This window comes from Setaria italica, chromosome V (genome assembly GCF_000263155.2).
Source record: "Setaria italica strain Yugu1 chromosome V, Setaria_italica_v2.0, whole genome shotgun sequence".
Taxonomy (NCBI): domain Eukaryota; kingdom Viridiplantae; phylum Streptophyta; class Magnoliopsida; order Poales; family Poaceae; genus Setaria; species Setaria italica.
Window position 1 is genome coordinate 44,871,990 of NC_028454.1, and position 15,571 is coordinate 44,887,560.

The following is a 15,571-nucleotide window of genomic DNA, read 5'->3' on the forward strand; positions in this document are numbered from 1 at the left end:
CTCAAAAATTTAAAATTGACTACGAATCCAATACAAACAAAAAGATTTGAGACATGTGAATTTTCTTACGTCATATACCCACTATCCTAAAGGCACAAATATGGAGACCTTTTTTTTTATCCATCGACGTGCATTCTTTTTTGAGAGAACGATTGAGGGGATGAGTATCCCCATCTGAAAATTTACCACTGATCCACATAAGAGATTAGCTTCTGCAGCCACGTAAAGATCCACCTTAATTATCGACCATCGATGATTCACCCGGCCTAATTCAGGAACCAACGTAATAATATTCTCCTTTTTCTTTACGAAATAGGAATACTTTATCAAACGAAGTAAAGGAAGAGCAAGCTAGCTAGCGATGTCCACAATATATATTCCCAGTCCCGGCCCGTTATCCCGAGAGGATTAGGGAATTAATCCCCCCCCCCCCCCAAAAAAAAAAATTAATAAAAAAAAAATACATGCATGGAACCATTTGCTGACGCCTGTAGGCCACATGATGGGCAAGTTGAAACATCTGGTTACGCAGGAGAAGAAGCTTCAATCCGTCTCAACGCATGTCCCGTTCCCGTCGATAGATTAGCTGCGATCGTGCAGCAATTGCAAATGCCCCCGGCAACTTGCGATGGGCGAATGGCTTCCTCCTCTTCGATGGCGGAGGGAATTTTGCCTCGAGCGCCGGATCATGCCCCCTGAATGCTTCGTGACAGCATCCGGCACGATCGCGCAAAGGAATTGTTCGGCTTGTTCCTTTTCTTCAGGTGGGGCCAAAAGGAGCCTTTTTCGGAGCCCCTCTGTCAGTGCCTTCTAGTAAAGAGCTTGTCAAGCGCGTTCAGTCATTCAGATTGGCTGGCTGGATTGCATTTCAGTTCACCGACTTCTTAATTTACCAGCATTTTGAAGCTTTACCCAAAAGAATACGAATTTCGCATTTTTTTAGCAAATACTTGCACTCGCAGAATTTGGAACAAATGCATGGTCTCAAAACAGAATGTGAAGGAGTGGCAAGCTAGCACAGCTCAGTTGCTGCAACCTGCAAATGGAAAAGGTCAGAAGCCGTTTTGGCCTAGCTCTGCTCCACCTCCACTTGTACTGTATACGGCTGTCATACGAAGGGAAGCGAATATCAACTGCTGAGACAGCATATTATCTTGGTACAGCATTTCGTATATTTCAATCTGTATTCTGCATAACCACATGAGTGAGAGAGAGAGAGATGTGCAAATTAATTTCTTTTTTTAAAAGAATTGGGAAACATATTGCATGGAACCGTTTTGATCGGATAATATTCTCTTCTCCATAGACCAGAGTCTTGTCGATCTGATATTCTAAAGAGCCTTGTCAGATCTCTCAAGTGCACTAACAATGGTGTCCGTGTAGCCACATCTCTCGATGCAGCGAGACAGCAACGACAGACTTATGCAGATACTAAACTACCACTGAATGAACTGACTGGTGAATCATATGCCGCTTATCTGCAGACAGAACGATAGTTACATTACATAGTTGGAGCTCATTGTTTGCAAGATTTCAGGCTGGAACACGAGAAGCAACAGAACTTCATAGCCCACAAAATTTCAACAGATCTGAACAACAGAAATAACATACTGAAACACACCACGGGCGACAACAGCATGCTCGCTCCATGTCCATTTCCAGTTCATGCGGCCATAGGGGGTTGTACATTAAAGCAAAAAACAAAGCTAGAACACAGACCAACGTTCTCCTATCCCTCTACGAGATGTCACCAACCAACAGATGCTCCCAGACCATTTGGTCAACCTCAAGAACGATGTTGTGCGCCACACCAGAGGTCATCTTCGAGTTGCGTGGAACTCATGCAGTCGCAATGACACTCCCCGCTTACAGTTGGACTTCCCTACCATACACCCAGCTGAAAGGCATCGTTCCAGCTTTCTTGGCTCTGCTCTGGGCCCTCTCGTCCAGCCTCCTGATCCTTGGAGCAAGGGTGCAAAGGTAGTCCTGCGCCTTGTTACCCTCACCGGACAGGCCACTAAGGTCTGCCACCTTCCACCTGTTGACAAGGAACTCAAGGATGTCGGCATAGTCCCTGGCGGTGTACACGCCAAGCCTCTGTGCGACCATGGAGAAGTGCTCAAACAGCTTGTCGTCCTCCCCGTCGAACATCAGGTGGGCAGGCATTGAGATCTTCTTCTTCATCATGTCAGCCAGAGCAACCACGGTACCATCAGGGTCCATCTCAAACAGCTTCTCAACAATCTTGGTGTATGCTGTTTCATGTCGCTTCTCATCCGAGGCGATGATGCCACAGATTTGTGCGAGCTTCAGGTCACCATAGTCCTTGGCATGGCGAGCAGTGTTCCCATGTGAGATGAAGGTCGCACGCTCTTGGAAGGAGGTGTAGATGAAGCCAAGATAAGGGTTGTTCTCAGTCCTAGGATCCTGAAAAGGGCAAAGTAAAGAGAGTATACATTAGTTATTTATAATCTGTAGCCAAGACAGACAAAAACTGAGCGAGAGAGAATTAACTAATGACATAGCTGAAAGCTGAACCACAACTTGACAATTTCACAACAGAAGTCGCTCAAAAAGCATGGCGCATGGTGAATAACTATCAAAAGAATTTCATGAAAGAATCAAACTCTCAACTAGCCAAAATAAACGCTTCAGAAGCATCAACAGCTGAATGAACATGCCAAGGTTCTATAAGACATGTTAAATAGGCAAGAAAAATTGGAAAAGAAGAAGAATATGTTACCATTCCAGAGCCAATAAGATACTGAATTGTCTTCTCAATTTGCCTCATATCCACCCTCCCAGTGAGGTACAGATATTTGTTTAGGAGATCACCATGCCGGTTCTCCTCAGCAGTCCATGCCCTTGTCCAAACTGCCCAGGCAGTGGGGCTTGCACCTGTCTCATCCCTGACACCATCAAGGGTGTTAAGCATAGTCTGGTATGTTGGAAGCGCCTCCTCAGTAATCATGTCCCCAACCAAACAAACAAGGTAATCATCAGGGATTTCCTTGGCCCGTTCTCTGAGTTCCTTAACTTCATCATGAAATCCTTCAGATGCTGGGTCAGGGAGGAAATCCTGTGGCTGCCAACACTTCTCGACTGGCTTAAGATGTGTCAAGAGGTTATCTCTAGCCCAGTCATCAAGAGACTTGAACATTTCAATCTTCTGAGGTGGCATTGAATGTGTAACCTGGACATGTACTTCCCTGGGAGGAGCAAATGGCTTCTTATTCTCAACCCTGGAACAGTTTTGTGGAAAAGGGTTTGATTAGTTACCAGTTACATGATGAATCCATCCTATTCCCGTACTATGAAACAAGTTTAGACTTCAGGATGTGGACACGGTCAAAACTGGTAGCAAATCTGGAACAAGTGAGCTTGTGGTTATAAAATCCAGCCAGATTACATGCACACTACAAATCACTAATGAAACGACCAAAAGAAACATCTAAGCCCCAGCAGACCCGTGGAGATGATCATCACTACTCTCCAATTTGTTTCCACTGAGCATATTTATATGCACTCAGAGATGCAGACCGCTTTGCTGGCTCATGTTAGCATGTATACGGTATGCTCATGCTAGTGTATGGTGAACCACATGGTTCATATATGGCATAAACAGCCATACTTGTTCTCCTTTGTATTGAATATAAAAGCACTGTGCAAGCAAGACTGGCCTTAAACTAATGAATGGAATGCACATGAAGAGTAAAAGTCATGACATAAAAACTGAAATCCAGTAGGAATTAAGCTGGCACTCTTTGCATTGGAACTGGTTGACTATAGTTCTCTAACCTTCCAGCCAAATCTATCACAAAAATCTACATGTGGCTCGAAGTAGTCTTGATTAAGTTAGAATTAGCAGTAAAACCCACTTCTATTTACAAACTTCACATAGCAATGGTCACCGATCATGGATTGTGAACCACCTCTTGATAAGAAAATAAATAAATTTGTCCTGGATAGAATCCTGGATGTGCTTCCATTTTCAAATTAATATGCCTATGATATGACAGAAGCAGTTTGTTATATTCCACCGTAAGAGTGTATTTATTGACTTCATAAACCCCGTCATCCCAAGCAGATGAACAAAAAAGAGCTGTCATGAATCAGCTACCTAAGAGCCCAATGGTCCTGTGGGGCAAATCAAATTAAATTCCACCAAACTACGCCACCGAGAACTGTACGGGCTACCAAATCGACCAACCTCGACAACAAACACACATCTTCACCTCTGATGCAAAACTAAGAAAACCAAGGTGAGACACCCTCATGGCTCTTGGCACTCGAACGGCAAACTTCTATAGCCAGTACAACCACTCCACAGTGCAGTGCAATTAAACGGTGATATGGTACCCTGCCTCCAACAATTCTAGAATGCAATCATTAAGAGGTACACGGAGTGACGAACTGCCAGGGTCCCCGGTCAAGTAGAAGGTCCCAGGAAAATTTAATGCCGAGGAGTAAACACGGCATCAAAAGAAATCTGAAAGGGACCGGCACAGCAGAAAGGGGCTCGCCTTCGCTTGCGGTCGACGGCAAGGCAACCGAACGCTCAGGAGCCGGGACGGCGCCGGTCCCCCGCCGCGCAAAGAAAACGACCTACCCATGCAGAATTTAATGGCGCGGCTGCGACCTTGGCGCCTGATCTACGAAGGCGTCCCCCATGTGAGGGCGTTGCCGCCACCGAGACCGGTGGAGCTCGGCGAGGGCAGGAGCGAATCTGACAAAGCCTGACACGGGCGCCAACCCGGAACGTCGGGAAGTAAAAGGTGAACAGAGAAATCGAATCTAATCCGACATTGCACGCGGAGGCGGCGGAAGACCTCGCGAGAACGACGGGGTAACCCCCGCGGATTACCAATCCAAGCACGAACGCGCCTAAATCGTTCGGCGCAGACACGTCGCCGCTGGACGGAGCAGCCGGTCCGTCTAATCCGAGGAACCAACCAATCCATCTATCAATGGGGGGAACACGAGCTCAGAGAGAGACGAAGGGGGGCCGGGCTTACTGGGTGGAGACGGTGGAGGCGACGGCGAGGACCTTGACGCTGCCGGCGCGGCGGCGGCGGCGGGTGGCGAGGGGCGGGGAGGTGCAGAGCGTGACGTCGTTGAGGCGGAGCGCCATCCTGGAGGCCATCGGGGGGAGCCGCTCGCTCAGTCCGCCGCCGCCAAGGAGCCGGGCGCTGCTGCTGGTGGTGCTCCTCGTAACCGAGATTGGGATGTGGGTGGTGGTGGTGGCAAGAGCGAGAGCGAAACAAACGGCGGTGCGAGAGATGGGCTGCCCCCCGTGCGATCTCCGCCTCAGGTTTGGGTTCTGCAGAGGGGAGGGGGGAGCCACCACCGCTGCGAGACTACTGGATGCCACTCGGCACGGGCCCATATTTATGTCTCTTTCTACCACTGGAATTACCGATTCGCCCCTCTGGTTTCACTTTCCAGTGGGAGGCCGCTCTAGTACTCGGTAGTCACCAAGTTGTTCTTTTCTTCACCGAGGGAGAGCCTAAACACTTGTTCGTAATTGCTTTGAGTGAGGATTAAGAAATGAATGGAAGCACGCGTCCTTGCTTCTTAAGAGACAAGCCAACGAGGCCTTAGGAGTATCGAAATCCTCTAGATCCTAGCAGATGTTCGCTCCTGCTTTCACGTTAAATAACATCTAGTCATCAACGATGGACACATATGCACATAACTACGTAGTTATTTTCTTTGGTGGCACACGGCGGTCTCTTGATAATATAGGCCCCCTCCAACATGATATGACTGGGGGAGGACGGGACTTACGGTACCTACGTAATTTTGTTTGGACCTATGTTGATTTTCATACCTAGATCCAGGCTGCAGGCTGTAGTCCGGGTCCTAGATCCGCCACTGTAAATAAGTGATGTTTTAAGTTAGCTCAAGTTATCATAGGAATGACATCTCTTAGATATCTAGGAATAACTTGAGTAACTCTTGAAATGTACTTTGACTGATATCGTTAATGAAGTTGAATTTTCATGTCACGTGAGTGTGGAGGATTACACTGAATTTTCATGTCATGTTGGTTAGCTAACAAAAACATGACGATCTTTGAAATGATTGCACATGATTTTAGTCTTGCACTGGATATCTCCGCTAAGCGCATTTATGGTAGCTGAAAAACGTGCGGTCGTTGTGCAGTCCTTGCTGGAAAAATCGCCGTCCCTAGGCTCTAGCACCGTGGAAAAAAAAACGTTTGGAGAACGGAGAAAAACGTGACGAGGTGGGTGGGATTAATGGATTATCTCCAAGACTCCAACGAGTGCTAGATAAGATCGCCTTTGACGATATCTGAAAAGCAAGTGTGCTGCCTTTAGTTTAACAACAAGCTCACTCCTACTTTTTTTCGTTCTAAATTGTACAAATTATAATTTGGAATAATTTATAATTTGAAACGAGACCCTTCTCGTGGGGTAAAGTCGCGGGGCAATCCTGCGTGTGCGTTGGATTTGCCAGCCGCGCGGGTGCTCGGCGCGGACGCCGCAGCAGCAAGAGGCCAAAAGGGGCGCGGGGCCAGAAGCAGTAGATGCCAGCCAGCCCCTGGCCGTGAAAACAAACGTTTGTTGCCCGCGGAGGGCGGTCGGAGCCGAGCGGGTGCCGTCCGTCGATGAAACCGAGGCTGGAGGCGACGGATCGGAGAGGGAGAAACCCAGAGGGAAAGGGAATGATGCGGATCCCGTCCACGCCACGCCGGCGCAGGCAGGCGCACCCAGATCGCGACGCGCGTGCGTGTGTGTGCATGTAGGACACGCTGCTCCGGCTCCGACTGATGAGCACCAACTTCCTGCATTGACTAGTTCTGTTGCACTGCTGCCATGTCCTGAATGGCTGAACCGTACGCTGCCGGTGGCCGGCGAATTGGGTGAAGTTAGTACTTGTAATGGGGAATGAAGGCTCTCTGAATTCCAACCTACCTTTTGCAACTCAAGAGGAAATCATTTGTGATGGAATGGTGGACCGACGTAGCAGGAGTGATTTCGATCGAACAGGTACAAACTGCGGAGGCAGGTGTCGTGTCACAAATAGAAAGAAAGTTACTTTAAAAAAACAAACAGAAAGAAATTCAGAATTGCGCTGCCATCTGAGGAACCGACGGCCCAAAGCTTTCGGACCGAGCCACAGACAACCCGAAGACGGCCCAAATGACTCCTCGCCTTTTTTTTTAAGAAAAAACTGCAAGTGAATCTTAAGCTGTGCTCACGAATGCACCATCGTTTTGTATTTTTATCAGATGCAACCAGGGGCGGATCCAGAACGGGACTGCGCCCCGGGCTGAGCTGTTGAATCACACCTAAAATAGTCTAATTTTGTCTCCTAAACCTCATTTTATTAGGCTAAACAGCACATAGGTTAAAGAGACTCCATGATCTCGCCCCGGGCTGCAGCCCGGGTCCTGGATCCGCCCCTGGATGCAACCATGGAGAAGAACTTCTCAGGTACTCAACTATACATGTGAAAGCCGTTCAAAAAAAAATTATACATGTGAAAGAGTAAGGTATCATCCATACGTACATTTGGCAGCTGCAGGGGAGCATGCAAAATGGTGTAGGCTCCCAGGCAAGTCCTAAACTTTATTCGAATGCAAACAATATATACCACAAGTCTTGCGCTACGCAGACCAAGAATATCTAAAAACTCTCCAGACAAACCAACAGATCAGACGACTACAGTGTACAGTTCGGTGCGAGGCCGTGCACCGGGGCTGACCACCAGGATCAAGTCTACTGTACAATACAGTGCGGTGCATCAAGAAGACGGTGTCGGGCTCGGGGAGGCGCTTCTGGTGGCGGCATAGAAGATCTCGGTGTAGCCCACCACGCCGACAAGGACGCCGTCCTCCTCCGACTCCGCGTCCGTCACCCAGACGTGCGTGGCCCGGTGGGACAGCATCTGCGCCATGACCGCGGCGAGGGTGCTCGTGCTCTTGCACGTCAGCGGCGTGCTCCTGCCCCGGTGGAACGAGCTCCGCGTCCGCCATGCCGACATCTGGTTCGCTTGGAAACCGATGCTCCTGCTGCTGAACTTCTTCGCCCTGGGCGAGCGCCCGGGGCTGATCTCTTCCACCGGTGATGATGGGCTGATGGGAGGCTCCGGGAGGACAGAGATAGGCGTTGACCCGTTCTCGTCGGCGCCAATGACGAACTGCCCGGCTGACAGGTTTGCCAGAGCCCATGCTGCTGAAACATAGTCACATTTCCACAGTTTGTAAGTAGAGATGTCTCCTAGTATCTTACGGGTTCCATCTGGAGTCGTCTCCACTACGGCAACGGCGCATGGGTCTTGAGGGATCTTCTGAATTGCTTCCATGGCGGGCGCAGATGCTTCTACGTAACTGTAGTGTGGGTTGATGGCTCCAAGGGAAGATATCTGAGTCAATGGGATGGGCGCGAGAGCACCGAGGCATCCAATTAGAAACCGGAGAACATCTTCCCTTGAGAGGCAGCAAAACTTGTCTGCAGAAGCAGAACCAGTAGACGAGGACAACTGCCTGCTGCTGCTCGCTGCGCTTGGAGATGTTGATTCCATATTCTTCAGCCATTTGCCATTATAAAGTACTGAAAACCTCTTGGTAATGCCTTTCCAGCTCCCACTCTTGCGAACAAGGAAGCGCTTCACTCCGTGCCTCATGAGCTCCAGCGCGTCAATCAACCTTCGAAAGCAAAAGAAACTTATTTGAGTAACAGGCAGTAGAACACAGTACATTTCGAAAGGATCTACTTTCTTGAAAGTTAAAAAAATACTATGCAGGGAAATATGATATAGATAGACTCTTTTTCTGAAACGGATAAAACATCACCGGAAATGCAGGTTCAGGTTGCGGAAAGATTCAGAAGTTCTTTCCTTTTTTTGCAATCGAACTATTTGGTGTTTTGGTTACCTGTCAGCATACGAGCTGTTGTCATTTCTGGATATTTCCGAATCACTCTGACACATGATTGGACTGCATTGCATTTGCCATGCACTCATGCGTTCATGTATTTAACGTTATTGTATTTACTCATGTATCTACCTTCCTGTTTCTGGCATTACATTGTGCAATGGAATCATGTCCCCACTTTGTTCCTCTTCAGGCAAATAAAATCAGAAAGACAAGTGCTGTGCCACGTGAAACCCCATCCGGATTGTGTGAGTTTGGAAGAACATGCCAAACAACTGGAGTTGTCCACATCATATTACAATACGAAACTGCTGTTTTCTGTTTCATGAAGAAAACTTGCACAGTTCAGCACCGGATCGTTGGGGTCCGTCATTATACTGAAATTGTAGCTACTGACACTAAATATCTTGGTGTTTACCTAACAACTGAACTACAATCAACAGATAAGAGAAGTATTTGTGAGGCTGACAATTAAGGGTTTTTTTTCCTGATATTGTGCCATTCAGTTGCCAGTTTGTTCTTAAGATATAAGTTCAGAAGTCAATAAAAATTCAAGCCATGCCATCTCAATTTACCAGCGCATGCAGTAGGATACACGTAGCACAAACCTGACCTATTTATAGTGTTTGACAGTTTGAGTAATCTATTTTCATGATGGACTAAATAATCTTTTTAGTGAACAAACACTTCTACATTACACACATAGCTGTAATTAAGGTAGCTGATTGCCTTTCATGGATGACTTTGCTTTGCCTATCAAAGGAAAAGCCTAAGGCTTCTGTGACGACTGATCCAATCTACATGGCCACCAAGGCACCTATACAAACCAAAATTGAAAACCTAAAAGAGACCTCTACATTCATATTAAATCTTAAGATCAACCCTAAAATCAAGGATCAAATTTAAAGCAAAATGAAAGTCATATTCAACTGTCTGTCTAAGAGATGATGAATGGTTCTTTAGTGCTGCCTCAAAAGCAACCTGATCTGTTATGTGATGTGGACTACATTGATATACTAGCAAACATGACGTAACAGACTTCATCCGACCCTCAGAAACCATGACAAAAAGAGGAAGGTAGGCAGCTGCGGTAGTCAATTAGCATCTGCATTCAGCTAGAGCAACCTGGCAACCCGATCTCAGGAGTAATTTAACCACAAACCCATGTGATCTGTAAAAAATCAGATGGGCCTTTTGCCCGCATCTTCCTCCAAAGCTGAAGCTACTATACTAGTAAGATTAAGATAAGACAAAGATGAACCACAGATCACACTAAAAAAAGGCTAAAGCAGGAGCAGTGAAAAGCAGAGATTGATCCACAGAGCAGGAGCCGCAGTAAATAAACTAGAACACTTACGGGCACCACCTACTACGTGAGATTGCATCCTATGCCTATAGATAGAGCAGCATAAAACCAAAACATGGGAAGAGTCCATTCCGCTCACGGATCAGTGAGAACACATGGAATCGCGCACACGTATTGATCAGTTCAACACTCCACCGCGTATGATTAGAGATCGGGCATCATAAGCATACCATTGCTAACGAATCAGTCGACGCACGCGTTCGAAGCCGAATTTTGTGGATAGATAAGCGCTCGAGGACAGAAGCTAGAAGAGATCGCGCATCGACAAACCACGGATCAAGCAGAGACCTCACCTGGTACCCGGATCGATCTCCCTGAGCAACCCGGGGTTGGGCTGCACGACCTCGCCGACGACCGCTCGCATGGCCCTGTCCCCGACCCCCGCGGTGGCGACGAACGCGGCGATGTCGAGAGCGGAGATCATCCCGATGAACCTGACCCCGGAGGGCGGGTCCTCAGGCGCGGCCCGCGGGCGCCAGACGGGCACGGCGCCCTCGGGGCTGGAGGCGATGGCGCGCGCGGCGTCCTCGAGCGTGTCGGTGTCGTGGAGCTCGGAGACCTCCGGCTTGCCGCAGGTGAGGTCGCCGACGACGTGGTGGAAGAAGACGGCGGCCATGGGGGCGCGCGCAGGTGCCGGCGTGGGGCGCTATAAGAGCGAGTGGAGGAGGAGCAGGTGGAGCAGGAGGCTGGAGGGGCCGAGGCTGGGGCTGGGGCCGCCTCCTGCAGCGGCGAGGAGGGAGGCAGATGAGGGGGAGGAGGGGCGGTCACCGGCGGCGCGGGTGCGGAGATCGCCGGCCATGTCGGAGGGAGGGAAAGCCCATTAAAAGCCGGGGTCAGGAGGAATTGCAGGCGGCGGAGTCCGACGAGCGCTGCGCTCTGGTGGACGACGAACGATGGGAGGGAGCGAGACGAGCCGAGAGAAACACGGCCGAGCGCTTCGCGGAGGTGGGGGTGGCCGCGCAGGGGAAGAGAAGAGATTAGAAGAGGCTGACAAAGTGTGCGGGTGGGCAGCTAATGCGGGGTGCTTAAGCTTAAGCCTGGCTCATCGAGCAGTTTCTCGAGCGATTTTTTAAGAAGCCGTGCCAAAGGATCAACCTCAAAATGGGTCACAAGCGGAAGCCGGGCAGAAGCCTTGAAAATCCTGCTCTCTGCGTTTCTCTACCGGGGAGGAGGAAAAATAGTGGCTCATGCCGGCTCCTTCTCGTCCCAACAGGTCGTTTTCCATCTTTGTCCCCGAAGGAGGAGCAATGGACGGTGCCGGTGCAAGACGGACGACGATGGTGCGAAGTCCGGCTTGGGGGCAAGCGTGGCCGGTGCAGCACGCTCGCCGTAGCTGCTGCACACGGCGACGACGCGGCGGCAACCATGGGGCCAGGCGCGGTCGGGGCAGCCAGCGGCATGGCTGAGCGGCGCACCCACATGGGGCTACGGTCGGGGCAGCTGGCGGCTCACAGGCACAGTTGAGCGGCGCGTTCGCGTGGGGGCGCGACGTGGGGGCATGGCTGCTGCCTAGGTCTGGGCGCCTGCTGAGAAGAGAGGGGAGGCACCTGAATAGGGAGAGGGAGAGGCCGACCGGATAAGGAAGAGAGGAGGGGAAAAGAAAAAAAGGGGATGTCGATGTTTTATACCCGGTTACCTATCGAGGGGTATCCCGAGGTAGTAGATTGGTTAGTGAAGGATCGTCAGACCTGAAACTTTAAGGTAAAAGCGAGGACACAAGATACAGATTTATACAAGTTCGAGCTGCCAGAGTAGCGTAATACTCTACATTCTGTTTAGGGTGTTGTATATTGCGCCCTGTGCTTGGATGTTGTTTGGTGTTGAGGATTTGGTCCTCTGTTGTGGTTCTATAAGGTCTTCGTCTCTGTTTGTCTACCGATCTAGTTACCCCTGCCTTCCTTTATATACTTCAGGAGTGGAATTACTAGTCGATTACAAGGAGAAGTCCTAGTAGGATTAGTAGGATTACAGGATATAAGTCCTAGTAGAATTACAGGGAATTCTAGTAGGAGTCCATCTTCTTCCTTCCTTACGAGTACCGGGGATCTATTCCCGACAAGCCTCCGAGCGCTTCATAGTCGAATGCAGCAGCCTTCGAGTACTTTTCAGATCCTCGCCGAGTAGTTTAGGTGCTCTTCGAGTACTTTGTCTGGTTGAATCTTCAAAATTCCTCAAAGCTGCATGAGGCTATGGTGTGCTCAAACTCTTGATCGTCTTGATTTTGTAATTTTCATCTTTGGAATGTAATACGAAGGGTGGCGGAAGTCGCACTCCATATGAAGTAGCCCCCCAGCCTTAGATTGAATCAAAGAATCAGACCGAGGGTCTATAAAATCTTGAATCTTGTTCTTTCATCTTGAAAAAATCAACTGCTGTATGTAAGCCCCTGAGCCTTGGAATGATTAAATAATCAATCCGAGAGTCTTTAGTCTTCACGCCAGTCATCTTTTGAGCGGCGTCTAAACCCGAGCTTATACGCCAGGTGAGCCGTGGAAGCCACGTTTAGTAGTTATTTGGCACTTAGCCTCCGAACTTGGAAGCTAGTTTAGCCATTTGAGATATTCCGAGTAGTAATTGCCGCTTAGCCCTCGAGCTTGGGAGCTAGCGGAGCTATTGTTGGTATGCTGAGCGTCCTGAAGAGTCGTCGCCGAAGCTTGACCTGCAAGAAGAGATGCATACGTTATATAGTATATTTGTAGAATTTGGAACTACTGAAATTTATTCAGTGATGAATATAATGTTGTATGTCATGCTCTTATTTTGACCATATTTCTCTCGAGTAGTTAGCCTATTACGTTTAGACTCTCAGTCCCTATTTAGCCATTGCCACTGTGTGTGAGATCTTTGTCTCATGTACGCGTACTGACATTGCTGCTATGGAAATCTTTGTCTCGCGTCCTAACATTTAGGCATGACAGAAGATCCGAGGTTTTCACGAATTAAGGCATGTTCTGCTCGAGGATATTAGTGACCACTAAGAGAAGACAGTGAAAATAAGTAGTCGGCATTGCGATAAAAAGACTGCGCAATTGCGCGTAAAGTAGTCATTGAGACTCTTCTGCTTTTTTGGCGAGGAGAGCGCTTGTTGCTGTGCATATGATTTGTGTCTCCTTAGGGTGTAGCCGCTGCAAGCCTCCAGCACTCAGTACACCAAACCCGTGACCGTAGCCTCCGAAATTTGATATACCAAGCCTGTTGGCAAAGCTTCCGGAAATCAGTGCACAAAACCTGTGGCTATAGCCTCTATAATTCGGTGTACCAAGTCCATGGCTGTTGGTTCACATGCCTAGGAATAATTGGCAAAGTGTAGCTCTGGAGGGTATTTTTCCATCGAGAGGCGTACACAAAAAAGTACTCGGCGTGCTGCCCTGCATGTGGAAAACAAGCTGGAAAAATTATATTAAATAATTAAAAAAGTGACTTAGCTTGATTCATGGATGATTGTCAACGAAGTCGTGTCGATTATTGATAAAGCCAACTAGTTGGAGTCGATTCCGACTAATTGTTGATCACGTGGAACCCGCCCTCGACTAGTTTTCTAATCGAGACGAGTAGTCGAAGTAGACTGTCCTCGACTAGTTTTCTAGTCAAGATGAGTAGTTGAAGTTGTCGTTGGTGACTTGATGCGGCCGGACGTCAGGGTAGCAAAAGTAGTTGATTGCATCGTCGAAGAGTTTTTGGTGTTGCCACGCAAGCTAAAGTCCTTCTGGTAGCTTTTTTGGCGTGTGCATAGCTAAATACACCATTGATTTCCAGCGCCAGAGGGAACAACGACATCTGTTTCTTTATTTTGATGCTTGGCGTGCTTTTTCGACTCCGATCAACAAAGTTGGTCTCCGCTTCGGACTCGACTAAGGAAATCGATTCCCTGTAGGATTCTGTCTTGACACCGTCCAATTCTATTCCATCTCGATCTTGATGCTTGGAGACAATCAGCGGTAGGTGAATTACTCCACTCCACGCTCCTTTTCAAATTGGAACTCGGCGACTTGCTTCTCATCGAATAGATTGATTTTGAAGATGAGATCCTTCAAGCTCGCCCGATGATATCGATGATCACCCCTACCTAGCGCGCCAGATGTCGGTGTTTTATACCCGACAGCCTATCGAGGGGTATCACGAGGTAGTGGATTGGTTGGTGAGGAACTGCCAGATCTGGAACTTGAAGGTAAAAGTGAGGATACAAGACATGGATTTATATAGGTTCGGGCCGCCAGAGTAGTGTAATACCCTACGTCATGTTTGGGGTGTTGTATATTGCGCCCTACGCTTAGGTGTTGTTTGGTGTTGAGGATTTGATCCTCTATTGTGGTTCTATGAGGTCTTCATCTCTGTTGGTTTACCGATCTAGATACCCCTGCCCTCCTTTATATACTCCAGGGGGTGGGATTATTACATAGTATGAGTCCTGATAGGATTACAGGGGAATACTAGTAGGAGTCCGTTTTCTTTTTTCCTTGCGGGTATGGGGATCTATACTCGACAGGGGAGAAGGAAAGAGAAATAAGAAAGGAAAGAAAAGAAAAGTGTAATGAAGAGAAAAAGAAAAAGAAAAGAGGAAGAAGAAACAAGAAAGATAAGGGTACAATGGATATTTCACATCTTCTTTCCAATCTAAAAGTTAGGAGAAGCTATTTTAGCAAATATTTTTCTAACAACACAAACCAGAATCAGAAAAGGCTGCTTTATCAAAGCAGTCAGAGTCAAAGCTATTTTCGCACGAGCTGAGAACCGTTCCAAACAGAACTTTTGGCTATTTTCGCACGGGCTGAGAACCGTGCCAAACGGGGCCTAAATTGGCTCCGCGCTTTAAGATTCGAGCCACTGGCGTTTCCTTCTTTCCTTTTCTTTTTTGCGATCCAGGGAGGGATGGAGTGGGTGTTGATTTGTTTTAACGGCTTGACGATGATTTGTTAGAAATTCATCACATCAAGGCTCTAGAGCTTTCGCTTTTCTTCCTTCGCGAGGTTAGTGTACGTTTGTACAACTAACTCCAATCATTTCCTTTCCATCTTGTCGTCTTGTTATTTCTGTATGCCCGCCCCGCGCCCCCCCCCCCCCCCCCCTTTGTGGGGGGGGACGTAAAACAGATTAGCCCCTTGACTTTAAAGGAAACTCGAGAAATGGACTTCTACTTGAGAGGCCAGGAAGGAGAGGGACCACCTTCAAAAAAACCGGAGCCTAAAAGAATAATTACTGCGCCACCCCGTGTCTAGGCCCTAGTGTCTATACATAACGTGCCCAGGTGCTGCTTCCGTTGTTATTCGAGATAAAATAAAGCTGTCTGCAATCGAATAATCGTC

At 48.3% G+C, this 15,571-nt stretch overlaps 2 protein-coding genes across 2 annotated transcripts; both read right to left on the reverse strand.

The window, feature by feature from the left end:
- Positions 1 to 1,459: 1,459 nt before the first annotated feature.
- On the reverse strand, positions 1,460 to 5,362 carry LOC101763005 (stearoyl-[acyl-carrier-protein] 9-desaturase 2, chloroplastic). Its single transcript, XM_004971016.3, has 3 exons — positions 5,016 to 5,362; positions 2,744 to 3,242; positions 1,460 to 2,427 (listed from the first exon to the last, which is right to left on the reverse strand). The coding sequence occupies exons 1-3, from the start codon at positions 5,141 to 5,143 to the stop codon at positions 1,867 to 1,869; spliced, it is 1,188 nt and encodes a 395-aa protein (XP_004971073.1). The 5' UTR covers positions 5,144 to 5,362; the 3' UTR covers positions 1,460 to 1,866.
- Positions 5,363 to 7,475: 2,113 nt separating this feature from the next.
- Positions 7,476 to 11,300, reverse strand: LOC101763410 (CBS domain-containing protein CBSX6). The gene is made up of 2 exons (XM_004971017.3): positions 10,562 to 11,300; positions 7,476 to 8,674 (listed from the first exon to the last, which is right to left on the reverse strand). Exons 1-2 carry the CDS (start codon positions 10,882 to 10,884, stop codon positions 7,771 to 7,773), a joined length of 1,227 nt encoding a protein of 408 aa, XP_004971074.1. The 5' UTR covers positions 10,885 to 11,300; the 3' UTR covers positions 7,476 to 7,770.
- Positions 11,301 to 15,571: the final 4,271 nt, after the last annotated feature.